At 37.9% G+C, this 13,446-nt stretch overlaps 1 protein-coding gene across 14 annotated transcripts in view; it reads left to right on the top strand.

Moving 5' to 3' along the window:
- PLEKHA5 (pleckstrin homology domain containing A5) overlaps window positions 1-13,446 on the top strand; it is a 214,046-nt gene that overhangs the window by 160,085 nt on the left and 40,515 nt on the right. For 10 of the 14 annotated variants that reach the window (XM_036297408.1, XM_036297406.1, XM_036297407.1 and 7 more), the window contains 2 exons: window positions 66-185; window positions 1,017-1,070. The exons of 3 other annotated variants lie outside the window; for them this stretch is intronic. In XM_036297408.1, coding sequence (XP_036153301.1) covers window positions 66-185; window positions 1,017-1,070 — 174 coding nt within the window. The remainder of the gene's footprint in view (window positions 1-65; window positions 186-1,016; window positions 1,071-13,446) is intronic. One more of the 14 variants, XM_036297420.1, reaches the window with a different exon arrangement.

Genomic DNA, 13,446 nt, shown 5'->3' with positions numbered 1-13,446 from the left:
CTGTCACTTAAGACAACAATTAATCTGTTTTCCACTGTTTGGATTCTTAAATTGTACTCCTTCAGCCAGAGGAGCTTACGCTGCTGCTAATAAAGCTGAGACGGCAGCAGGCGGAACTGAGTAGTGTCCGGGAGCATACGTTAGCACAGCTCATGCAGCTGAAGCTTGAGGCCCACAGCCCGAAGGTCAGCTATGAACAGCGTTGTCTGTGTCGTCTGCCATTGTCACCTACTTGAGCCACTCATTAATCAGTTTGATCGGTGTCATTAGTGGTGAGCATGAGCCCATACCATCATTGCAAGGGCAGCATTAGGATCTCCTATTGACCCTTTGAGAACTCACTTGTTTATACGTCCTACTAAAATACCAGGAGGATGCATTGCTTCTTAGCCTTCCGTCCACCCCCGTACCTGCCAACTTTTGGTTGTGAGCAGTGAAATTCATGTAGACTTCAAAATAGTGTTGTCACTTAACCAAATACTGTAACTTCCGCATCTGGTAAGACAGATATTGAAAAGTCCTGTAATTTCCCATAAAGTAATAAGTTGAAAATTGGTTATAGTTCTAATCAATTTGTTAAGTATCAAAGATTAATTTTAAGATATTTATTTGGTTCTTGATTTAAAAAATGAACACATGCAAACATTTCTCAAAGGGTTTAATAGCCTCTAATTATATGAGAAACATCCAAAGAAGCAGTACTATGTTGCAGAAAAGAATTAACCTGGGAAGCTTCTACCATTGCGTCTGCTAAAGCCATGTGAAGGATTTTTCTGCTTAATATGTCGGCTTGTATGCATGTCTACTTAATTTCTTACAAAACTAAGTATAATTTTATAATAATTTCATTTGTCATCTGTACCGTTTACAGGGGAGCATGTGTATCAAAGTTATTGTGTATTGTGATATTATAGGTTGTGGTAAACTACCTGCTTTTTCTTATTTCAAAATTGACCTTTTCATGAATTCTGCACCTTCTTTCTCTATTCCTTTGTTTCTTGATTGATGCCTACTAGAATGAAATTCTTTCGCATCATCTTCAAAGGAACACCATATATTTGGACCATCAGGTGGGATTTGTAGAATTTTCTTACATATAGTACCTAAGAGAACTCTAAATGTAGTGCGATTTTTCAGGCTAATTAGATATTTCTGTCATTTTGAGTTAATAGCATGACTTTACAAGTGACGGGAGGAGAAATCCATAACTGGGTAAATTCAGGAATACCATAAAGACAGGTAGAAAGGCAGTTGTAGAGATAAGGAGTGGGGAAACAAATGCTGGGTCACCTGAAATTGAGAGCCTGAATTCTCTAGACTTCTTTATCGTCCCAAGAAAACGCCTCCTCGTGAGGCTTATCTCAGCGTGGCCTTGACCTTCGTAAAGAGAGGGCCACCAAGCTGGGACTGCTTTGGTGGAAGGCGAGGGGGGCAGGTGCAGTGCGCGCTGTTTCCCGAAGGGGAGTTTAAGGACAGGTGAAATGGGTCATGAAGATAATTTTTAAATGTGCCTCCTTCTCCCTTATTTGTCATCTCCTCCGAGTGTTTGGTCTTTGCTAAGTCACAGAGTCCGTTTTACTCAGTGGTGGCAACGAGTGTGACTGGTTAAGGCGAAGATTCAAAAGTGAGAGTGGCAGTTCTTGAGCCAGGACTGACGCTTCCACATTTCAATTTTTATGAAATTCTCTATTAATATTTGATCTTAGTTTGATGGGAATTTTTGAAATGTTCTTAAACAGCATCTCTTCGGTAAATCCATTTTGAGCTTGTTTTAAAATATTCAAACTTGAATATTTTATCATGAAAAAAGTTACTGTGGAAAATATGATGTTTATATTTGCCTGTTTGAAACAAAATAATGTAATGCTGTAAGTTATTTTTCTCATTTAAAGAGGGATTTTACATTAGGATAACCCTTTAAAAGGTGTTAAATCGTTTTTCTTTTAATTTAAAAAAATGCATATATTGGTAAACGTGAAATTTATTTATTTTTCCAGAAAATGTTTTCTTCATGATTTTGCCAGTCAGAATGCTTTAGAAATCAGCATTCATGAGTCCAAATTCAGATCTTCCCTCCAGGACTGGCGCTACTGAAATTTAACCAGTGTTTGTGGTACACTTTGAAAGCAGCCAAATAAAAAAAGTCTCCCCTCAAAACTCCACACTGCCAGAAAACTACTAAGATACATGGGAAATAATGGTCTTAAAAGCTCCTTTGTCTAAAAAAGCTAGAGATAGTGCAGAAAAACAATGGAATGTTACAAAACTTAGGCTTAGAAAACAATGAGATAAATTTGAATTTGAAGTTTTCTAGAATCCCTAGAGGTAAACCTAGTGGTTTGATATAATTGATTATTCACCCCAATAATCAAAACTGGAATTGCAGAGGCATAGAACTCGAGAAAATCTTAGGAAAGAACAGGTAAATATATCGAAAATACCACAATTTGCTGAGATGCTTCTCCTCCACTCTCTTTCCCTAGTCAACCTCTGTCCCTTCCCTTTACCGAAGCGACCCAGACCCCAGTGGAGGTTTCTATTCCCATCGTTCCTCTCTAAACATGCTCTGCAGAGCCTTCCTATTGCACCATGCTAGTGGTCCTATAGACGGCTTCTAAAAATCTCAACTTTTTATTGAGCCTCTCTAGTCTCTCATCATGTCAGCAGGTCCAGTAATTCACCTTTTTCTTGTATAAGATCCTAAAATAAAGTTGTATTATTCCAACTTTTAAGTAATATGATAATGTAAAGCATTACAGAATTTGTCCTGGCCAGTGTGGCTCAGTTGGTTGAGCATCTCCCCATGCACCAAAAGGTCCCTGGTTCAGTTCCCAGTCAGGGTATACATACTTAGGTTTCAAGTTCAATCCCTGGTCATGGTGTGTACAGGAGACAACTGATCGATGTTTATCTCTCTCTCTCCCTTCCAGTCTCTAAAATCAACAAAAACATATTAAAAATAACTACAGAATTTGACTGTGCTTGAATTGAGACTACTTCTGAAGGGAAAAAATATTGGGCCAATTTTAGATAATTGGACAATTTATAAAAACATGGTGGGAGCTTTGCTCAGAAACTCAGATATTCCTAAATGTATATATCCTTAAGGTTTCCTAAAGAAAATCTCTCTTTAAATAAAACGAAATGTTTTATGGTTTCAAATAACTGCTGCTTTCGCACTATCCTATATTTTTTATTATCCTATATTTCATATCAGTAGTAAGGTTACTAAGTTATATAAAAATAATTATTGATAATTTTGAAATTTAATAATAAATTTTTATTGAGTGCAAACATTTCCAGCTTTTAATCTTATTACTGCCGGTAACCTACTTTAGATTACCAGGTCTGTTGATTTTATAGGCATTATTAGTTGCCTGGGTTTATAAATTAAATCATCAGTTTTATATAAGTACAAATTGGAAAATAGATTTTAAAATCTTAAAGCGAAATGAAACGGCTCTGGTCCCATTTTATGGTATTTATCATACCAAATAAACATGTACTGATTGATAACACATTTTCAACACTTGTTCTGTTTGCTCTAATAAATCATCAGAATAGCCTAAGGCCAACAAAATGCACCTTTCTCCTGCCCCTTGTCAGACTCCACCATCATCAAAAGAAGAATTTTAATTGATTTAAGTTCTTTTAATCCCTGTCACTGTTCATGAAAATAAAACCAAGGGGTCGTCTCTAAGTTGCTTCACAGGTAAATTCATTTCTTATATTTCTGGAATACTTACAATAAAAATTGAAAATACCTTATTGAAATTCTGAAGACTAACATATTACACAGTCCAAAAATCTTAACTTCTGATATCTGTAACCTGAGCAATATAATTTGGTTTCTAATTATCATCATCATGAGGACAAGTTATGTAGAGAAGTGCTTTTAAAAATAACAAACGCTTTGGTGGAATTTCTTCCTACATTTTTTTTTTCATTTTGAAGTATACTATTCTAGTTTGTTTATGTTTTTATAGCTTAGTAGGCTATTCAAAGTGTACATTTATTAAGACTAGTGTAAGCTTATTTGTTGTTTTTGTGAATTTTCAGAAAATACAGTTCCACAGTATTACCTGGGAATATACAATAATGCTAACTGTGTACTTTATGTGACTCATCCCGGTTCTATTTCTTAAATGAATAAGTACATAATATATCAGTAACTTATTTTCTTCTCATTCAGCTTACTTATCACCGAATATGAGAAGAACTTTTGGTTATATTTTAAATGAAACTTGCAAGCTTTATCCTAAAATATACCTATAAAATTGATTTAACATTTATTAGTTTTTCCTTGTTTATTTCTCTTTCTAGCAGAATACAGAAGGGGTGGCAGGAGCTATCAGTAAAATTTTGCAATGGGTCTGTACTTCCCAGGAAGTGGGAAATAAATTCAAGATTATCAGCCCTTATAATGGTATCGCCTCTGGAAAAGAATGTTGTAGTTCCTTGAAAGTGAGGGAAAAGAGAGTATCATGATATACTTTCTTCTCAAAATAGGGCAGATTGAGCATGATTTTTGTGACTATATGGCCCTGCTGAACAAGAATTTGATGGTTAGGAGTTCCTAATGTTTCTGTGGAGTTAAACATAATTCATCTATAATAATAAAAGAGTATGCTAATTAGACCGGACATCCTTCCAGACGAAGCTGGGGCTGGAGGGAAGCCCGGGTCCTGGGTGCCTGCTGGCAGCTAGAGTAAGGAAGGCCTACTCTTGCACGAAGCTCGTGCATCGGGCCTCTAGTTTGTTTATAATTGAGGTTACAGTTCCCATTGCAGCTTATTGTAGTCAACCATCTGGAGTTCAGCTGTAAGATATAGGAAGGACATACTGGTTATTTGGGTTCCTGTACCCTTACTGGTTATTAAATTGTTTTCTAATGGTAACCCTGTTGGTTACATTCCCAGTCCAGGCCATAAAACGCTGTATTAGTATACCTAAAAACTGTACTTACTGTGTCATGTACACTAACTAGTGTCTAGTTCTTGGCTCCTGTAGCCTGGACTGGGATTGGTTGGACTGAGCAAGGAAGTGAAGCTAGGGTATTAGAAACTAGACCAGGAGCTAAAGAGGAGCTAGTCAGGTATGCTTCAAATTGAAAAAAGAAGAAAAAATGCAGAGCTTTTGTTATGTTTAAAAGCACTTCTGTACATAAGTTGTCTTGATAATTAGAAACCAAGGCAGGATGAAGACGTGGAGCAAAGGCTGGAGCTTTCTGAGCAGTCACGAAGGGAGGATTCGTAGGAATGAGGAAATCAGAACATGTCCCATCCCTTCATCAGTTTTCCTCCTATTTTAGCTCCTTCCCCCATTTGTATCTTTCTGTCACTTGCTTTCTCTTTCTGATTTCCCCCTATTAACGACTGAAGAGCAGTTATGGGGGAATTTAGGTGATGTTCCCTTTTTCTTCTTCCTGAAACCTTCCTGTCAGTTTCCGTGTTAGGCAGTGATAACGGAAAATGAGATGCTAAGAGATACACAGTTTGGGAGAGTCCGGATCAAGAAACTTGGAGCAGTGTTTCACAGGCCTTTTGTAAGCATGCTGCCCCCTTGTGGGTAAACTAAATACATTCCAACCCTCGCCTTTGCTATTACACCTCTTCAGTAGCCAGTCACTGTCTTTGAGAATACCAGCTACAGTTAATTGAGTTTGACTTCTACAGTTTAACAAAGCTGAGCTTTACTTGCACTGGTCCTGCAGCCGGTGCTTTTTCATCTTTTAAATATAAAAGTGTAGTAACATTGAATGTACTTTCACAAATTGCCCTTAAAACTATGACTTTACCCCTCTCCCTTCAAGGGTCAGTATAGTTAATTGCATCAGAAACACCTGCATGAAAATAGGAAAGAAAGGGACATACCTCAATTGGCCACACTTATGTTGGGGATTGCCCATGCCCAACGTATTCGAAAGTTCTTTGAGGAAAGAATATGCGTCTACTACCATCATTTAATGAACTTCATTTGCCTCTACGCAGCTGGACTATCTCCCCCCAGCTAGAACATACCTAAGTCATTTCTGAATATAGCATCAACTAGTATATTCTGTTAACCCTAAAAATCAAAAGCCAAAGTAAGAGGAAACAAGCATTTCTTTGAGATCAAAAAGAATTGCAATCTGGGGGCATAGATTCAGGCAAAAACCCAAAGTATGTCTCGATTATGGGGTAAAGGCAAGAGGTTTTATGAGAAACGAAAGGAAATAATTACATGAATAGAAGGAAGGAATTTCTGTTGGTGCTAGTAAGTTATTCTTTAGCTATTCATGGTGCAACTTCTAAAGAATGTACTTACTATTCAGTCCTCTAGTCAGGATGTCTGCCTTGCTGTTAGCTTTACAAACAGTTGTTTAGAAGACAATGTTGGTTTGGCCCAGTTCAAAGGTTATTTTGCCCAGTTCAAACATTCCAAAGGCTCACGGAGCAAGAGGTGTACAAGGCCTTCCTCTGGAATGACAGCTCCAACTCCATTTGGAAATGACTCAGTTTGTATCTGTTTTCTCAATCTTCTAACACCAAATGGCTAAAGGACCTTATCCTTAAATTCTCATGGAGGAGCTGGAGGTTTCTCATGACAAGCCAGTTTGCCATTGTAGACGAAAAAAAACGTACAGCTTAAGCATTCCTATGGTGTTCCTTGTTACATGAAAATGCTAAGGTTCACAAGAGTCAGTAGCTAAATTCTTCTGTCTTGCTTTATCAGCACATTTTTTTTAAAGTACTATCAAGTACTTGTGGGGAGGATAAGAAAATCATTTTTGCTTAATACTAACTTCTAAAACATCTTGAAGAGTAAGCTAAACTTTTAAATTTGCAAAAGTTTCATAGTAACATTCACATTTTATGATATGATTTTCTAGTAAATATTAATACTTTATGAACTGTATACTAAAACTAGTAGTGACTTTTGAAAGAAATCTGATATTCTATCATTGGTTGCCGAAGACATTCCTTATCAGTACGCTTTCTAAATCCTTTCAAGAAACCACAATGAGAAAACTCTATGGACAGGAACTCTGGCCACTTTTAAACATACCATGCCAAGGAAAATGCAAAAAAGGAACAGTTCGCTGGGTGTATGTAATTGGTGCTGAAACCATTGGAGGTAAAAATCCCAGAGAACTTTTTTGCATTTTGTTCTTTGTGTTCATGAAAGACAGCTTCCCTCTGAGGAAAGAAATGCTAACAAGATGATTGAAAAGATTCTTGATGGCTTTCATTGTTCATGTCAACTCAGCAACTTCATTCTACTGAGCTATTAAGCAAGATCCCATTTTCTCTAATATTTCAAGGGGTCCTGGAGCTTCTATTTTTAAGGATGATTGAGAGCTCCACGTGGTAATGTTTCTAAGCGATGTAGAATAGGCATTTGGAAAAAGCAAACCCAGGAAACTAGAAAGTGAACGTGTGTTCTTTAACACTTGCTAACCCAAACTAGTTACATGATACTGAATCTCTGTATTTTCTTATGCCTGGCTGTTAAGAACGATACTGTCTCTCTTTCCCTCACATCCCATGCCTCCTTTTTTCTTTTCCTGCCTCCCCCTTCCTCTGATTATTTGATCATAGAAGTAGTGGGCAGAGGAAGGGCTGACACCCAGAAAATTCTTAGGCCGAATGTGACATCATAGTGGCAGAATTCTAAGAAGACAGTGGATAGAATAGAATTTAGAACGTGGAATGACAGTGTATGTGTGTCAGTACTCTGATCTCTTGACCTATCCAGTGCTTACATCATATTACCATGGTTCTCCTGCTTCTTACCAGGAATTAATCTCTCCCTTTTTCTTGGTGTTCTCTAAAGATTCATCTACCCAATCATTTTACTAATTGTCTCTTTGTTGTTTTCCAGTCTAGCCCCTGGGTGTCTCCCAAAAAGCAGAGCCTGTGATCTGGGCTTGTTTGCAGAAAGTTTACTTTGGGGAGTGGTAGGTACCACAGGAGTGAAGAGAGTAAGCAAGGAGGGAGGGGATATATTATCAGCTGCAGTAGGCAATTTGAGCCTCATCTGACTGGTTCTTGTTGACAGATGCATAGAAACACTGCAGAATTACCCACCTGAGCAATAGAAGAAGGAAGCATTTGTACTGGCTTTCACCCTTCACTGACCAAGGGCTTCCCCTAAAGACGAACTCGCCAGCACATTGACGTGACACATGCATGAGCACCCAGTGGGTCCCCATGCAGAAAAGGTGTCTCTAACAAACTCCGTTCTCAGCAGTTTCATTTACATATTTCTGGTTGCTTATGGAGAGCTCCACTTGGCAGTTCTCTCCTCATTACTTCCCCAACAATTAGTCACCAAATATTGGCAGTGCAGAAACCACCTGCCACATGTCTTTCGTCTAACTCGGGAAATTTCGCAAGCTTTCTATTCCCTGCAAAATAAGGTTTCGTTTTGGTTTGTCATTCAAACCATCACTCCACCACTACCACCCCCCAACCTGTGAAACACTTCTTCCCCTATAAACCCTTTCCTCCAGCCTGCGACTCCCCGTTTCTCGAGTATTCCAAAAGCAGGCCCTTTCTCTTCCCTGTGCACCTGTCCAGTATCTGTGCATCCTAATAGCTTGACTCTCATTTTACAATTTTCAAAGCACTTGTGTGTACAGTATCCCACGTGGCTTCTCATCCATAGCCTCATGTGGCCTTTAACCCCGTTCTGTTTTAATTACCTTATTCCCATTCAGTCTGTTCTAATAACTTGCCTAAAACCACAGAGCTAGGATGAATACTTCGTATTAGTGAATTTTTTTAAGTACTTATTTACTTTTTTGATCCTCACCTAAGGATATTTTTCCACTGATTTTTAAAGAGTGGAAGAGAGGGGGAAAGAGAGAAACATTGATGTGAGAGAAACACATCGATTGGTTGCCTCGTGCACGCACCCTGACCAGCCTGTAACCGAGGTACGTGCCCTTGACCCAAATCGAACCTGGGACCCTTTGGTCTGCAGGCCGACACACTATCCACTGAGCCAGGCTGACTAGGCCATGAATTTTATTTTATTTTTTTCAACAAGTTTGACTTTTCTTAAATTAATGGAGTTTTTCTTAAACTTAGAGTAGTTCTGTTTCAGGCTGCTGATCTTTGCTACCTGAAGACTATCAGTTCCTGGTTAAAACAGAATTTCCCCACCCCTCCTAAAATGCGTAACAGTTCAATTTTGTATTTTTTTTCTGGAGAAAGTTATTAAGCAAAGATTTATGGAGCTCAGTGTAGGGCACCATGTTAGTACTTACAAAGTAAGAATTCATAAATGGTTTTTAAAGCCCAGGAAGGAAATAAAGTTGAGCCTAAATGCCAAAAACATTCCTAGGGTTAACCTAAGGGTATGATTATGTCTTTAATTACATATATAAGCTGATAAGTATTTGAATTAATGTCAGGAATCCTGCTACTCAGTACCAATTATAACTCAGTAAGAATACAATTGTATTAATAAAACCCAGATCCTTAAATCTAGAAGATAATTCAGTTTTGATTTAAAGCTCAGATATATTTTAGAGTAGATAACCATGGCCAGAACAGATATCTTATTTTACTAACAGAGATATAAGATTTCCACTTTGGTATCTTCTGTCCCTTTAAAATGGTATTGTTAAAACACTTGCAAAGGCCCGGCCAGTGTGGCTCAGTGGTTGAGCATCAACCTATGCATCAAGAGGTCATGGTTCAATTTCCGGTAGGGGCACTTGCCCGGGTTGCGGGCTCGATCCCCATTAGGGGGGCATGCAGGAGGCAGCCCATGAATGATTCTCTCTTATCACTGATGTTTCTATTTCTCTCTCCCTCTCTCTTTTTCTCTGAAATCAATGAAAAAACATAAACATATATATATATATATATATATATATATATATATATATATATATGAAACTCACTGTAGATTATTTATAAAGACATTAACTTAGACCTTCAGAGTTTTTTTCAAAATATGACACAGGTATATATCTCACAATGGTAGCCTTTAAGATTATGTTGTGCTGGGTTCATGGGAGTTTCATGTTTCTCAGGAAGTGGGCTTTCTCCCCATTCTGAAGCCAGTTTAGAAGTGCTTTTTTTTTTTTTTCTTTTAAGGGAATGTCAGATATGTTTTGACTCCTATGTTAGTTTCGCAATTTGTTGTTCCTTTCTGATTCTTCTGAATATATAGCAATTGTAACATTCTTCCCAGGTTTTATTTTTAGAAAACATATAGCATGGTCAGTTTATTCTGATAGCTTTAAAATTTTCAAATAGACCTCCATACTTTGCCCCACCAGTTATAAAGAGACTTATTTACATTTTTCTATTGAAAAAGTCACTTCACATTTCCCTGCTTCCTGTTAAACAGTGAGTGGTTTCAATAGGTAGTCAGTCAGCCTTCAGTCTCAGGTTCTGGGACTCTCAGATGTGCCCCAGTGAGAGTGGAAGGCATTTCCATTGTCATTGTCCAAAGGCCCTTGCATTCCTCAAAGCCTCACCCGAGGCATGTCAAATTCTTTAGCTTTTTAGTTTTGCCTCACATCTGAAGAGTTGATTATCTACACCAGAGGACATTCTTAAGAAATGGATTCTTCAGTGATTAGGCTATCATGGTTTTTTGCTATTCTTAAAACAGATTCCCAACTTAAAAATTCTTTTCCTAAAATGTCATTAAGAACACTGGAAAAGTCCATTTTCCATTTAAAAATCACAGCACAGAAATTGGCCTTCTCATTGGTTATCAAGGAAGGACAAAAGCTTGTTCAAAAAAAAAAAAAAAGAAGCTGTCAGCACAGATTCAGACTCAAGGAAACTCAGTTACAAGATAGAGCTTGAGTGGTTTTCCTCTCCTGGGAATGAGATCCAGATCGGGGGTGGTGGGGGGTGGGGAGAATTATACTTATTTTACTGGTCTAGAATTTCTAGACCTGCTATCTGATATGTTAACCACTAGCCATATGTGGCTATTTAAATTTACATTCAAATTAGTTATGGTTTTGGAATTGTAAAAGTCATTTCCTCAGTTGCACTGGACACATTTCGAAGACGAAAGAGCGACCTGTACTGATGGCTGTAATACTGGACCACACCAATATAGACATTTCTGTCATCACAGGAAAGTCTGTTGGACAATGCTATTCCAGGTGATTTATTAAATGAACTTTTAAACTAGTAATTAAGCTATTTCTTAACCACTTCTTATTCTTAAAGGAAAATTGGAGAATTAATCTTTTCCAAGGATAAGATTTGAATGAACGTGTTGGCTCTGCTCACTGCTATTCTCCTTCCTACCCTTCCCCCTAAAAATTATTCAGGCACATTTATCTCATGGGTTACAATATCCTGTTCCTTTTGCATTTGTAGCTGGTCTAATTTCTATAGCAATAAGAGACTTTGAAGCCAATATTTAGTAGAAGTCGCTAGAATAATAGAACTGGCGATTGGAAACTGGATTCCTGACTAATATCCCAGGTCCCCTTTGATTCTGCTGAGTCCATTAATATTATTAAGAAGATTCAGTTTATTTCTTAAAGGGCTTAAGTCTCTTAATGCTGTATCTTATACAGTGACGAGAATATTTTACGCTAGAAGCAATATTTGTTCAGATAATTTGTTTGAAATTTTTCATCTTTTGATAGCTGTGCGAGAATCCTGACCAGCATTTCAAGGTCCACTAGGACCTTGAAAAACTCCTTAAAGGTGATGGCTAAATTAGTCCTCAATTACTTGCCTTAGTGCCAGGATGGGACCTTGATTACCTGTCAGAAGTGTCCAATACTCCAGGCTCTCTGTCCCCCAGTCAGGATTGCCAGAGCTCCACCCAGCCCTGCATATATTTTTAAGTTTCCATAGGTTGTTTTTTGTTTTTCCAGTCAGGTTGAGAACTACTGAGCATAATAATCACCAGGAACACCAAAGAAAGAAGAAGTCTAGTTTTTCTCAAACACCATCTTGGCGCTTTCTAGCCTTTTCAATGGATGACACACGGAGGGAGTGACAATATTTGTACAGCCTTGAGAGACACTGGAGGAGGTCCTGTCGGGAGCATGTCAAGCCCACTGAGGACTCAGATGGTCCCTATCTCCACACCCTGTAACCCTTTCCCAGCCCACAGTGTCAGTTGGGAAGTTCTGCTTCAGATCCTAGCGAGTATGACCTAGTTACATATAATCACGTTGAAAAGGTTTTTTGGTGATTAGTTTTTGAATCAAGATATTTCTTATAGTAGCAAAGGATGCTTTATATTCATACCAGTATTACTCAGGTTATCTCAGAGCCAAGAAAGAAGCTGGACACAAGTGTCAGATTTTCTAGGTAATTTTTCTAAACACTTGAACTTACAATTTGAAGTAAAAATAGGTGTTCTTATTGTAAGCAGAAATGCATTGGCCTAACTAGGTGTAATTTTAAGATGTTTCCGCTTAAACGTTTTCTTGTTTAATTGCTGAAGTTAATTATGAAAATAATGGAATGTCTGAATCATACATTTTTATTATTATAAAATAATGGGCCTTTTATAATTTAGCAATTAACTGAAACCTGAACCTGTATTACCTGTTACTTCAAAGAAGGCATTAAAGCAGGAAGCAAAGCATTTAATTCAATCCCAAGTAAATTATTAAACATCCTCCGCGTACTAATTAGTCTTTCTCTTGCTCTCCTTCCTCAAAGCATGTCGGCCGTTAGCGCCATTATCATAATGCTGTCTAGGATTCTTGTATTCAAACCAGAAGAGATTTGTTAACCATTCCTTTTTCCAAGAACTTAAAGACGAAATCCCAAAGAGCTCATGGAACATTCTGTATTTTTTATTTTAGGTTAGACTTTAGTACTGTAACTCAAAAACTATTAGGAAGCTTATGTAGCAAAAGCCAGATAAAATGTGCGGTTTCAGTGTAAGTTACAGAAACAAGACAGTCTCTAAATATTAAAACATGGAGTATTTCAGAGATAATTGAGCAAAAGGAACCACTAGCCTATTTCTAGTATATATTTGAGACAAAGCAGATCTGCTATTTCCAATCCAGTAAATCTGCAAAGAGTGAAAGTTTAGTCAGATTATTGAAATTGTCTAATAGGGACCAAACTTGCCTTGTATGGGATTCTGATTATGGTGTTGAGTTGGCTTCAGCTGTTGCATGTCATGTACAAGGAGTGAGGTGGTGACACAAAGGACCTGCGCAGACCATTGTTACAGCCCACTACCCGTCCTCCTGAGAGTCACGCGCTCGGTGGGTGGGTGCCCAAGGGAAGTCTGAGATAGTCCTACTGCTTCTGCCTTTCTGCATATTGTCTTATCCCATCTCTTCACCTTGAGTAAAATGCGATTCCAAAGAGTGTATGAGCTGAGGAACACTCACTATTATGAAATTACATTTGGCTTACTTTAACCCCTGAGAACATCCTAGTTACCTCTCCCAAAGGAATCTTTAGACCAGCCCGCCACCTTGATATTTTAATGATATTG

This window comes from Myotis myotis, unplaced genomic scaffold (assembly GCF_014108235.1).
Source record: "Myotis myotis isolate mMyoMyo1 unplaced genomic scaffold, mMyoMyo1.p scaffold_m19_p_3, whole genome shotgun sequence".
NCBI classification, from domain to species: domain Eukaryota; kingdom Metazoa; phylum Chordata; class Mammalia; order Chiroptera; family Vespertilionidae; genus Myotis; species Myotis myotis.
Note: the sequence above shows the minus strand (reverse complement) of the source record. Positions and strands in the feature narration are given on the sequence as shown.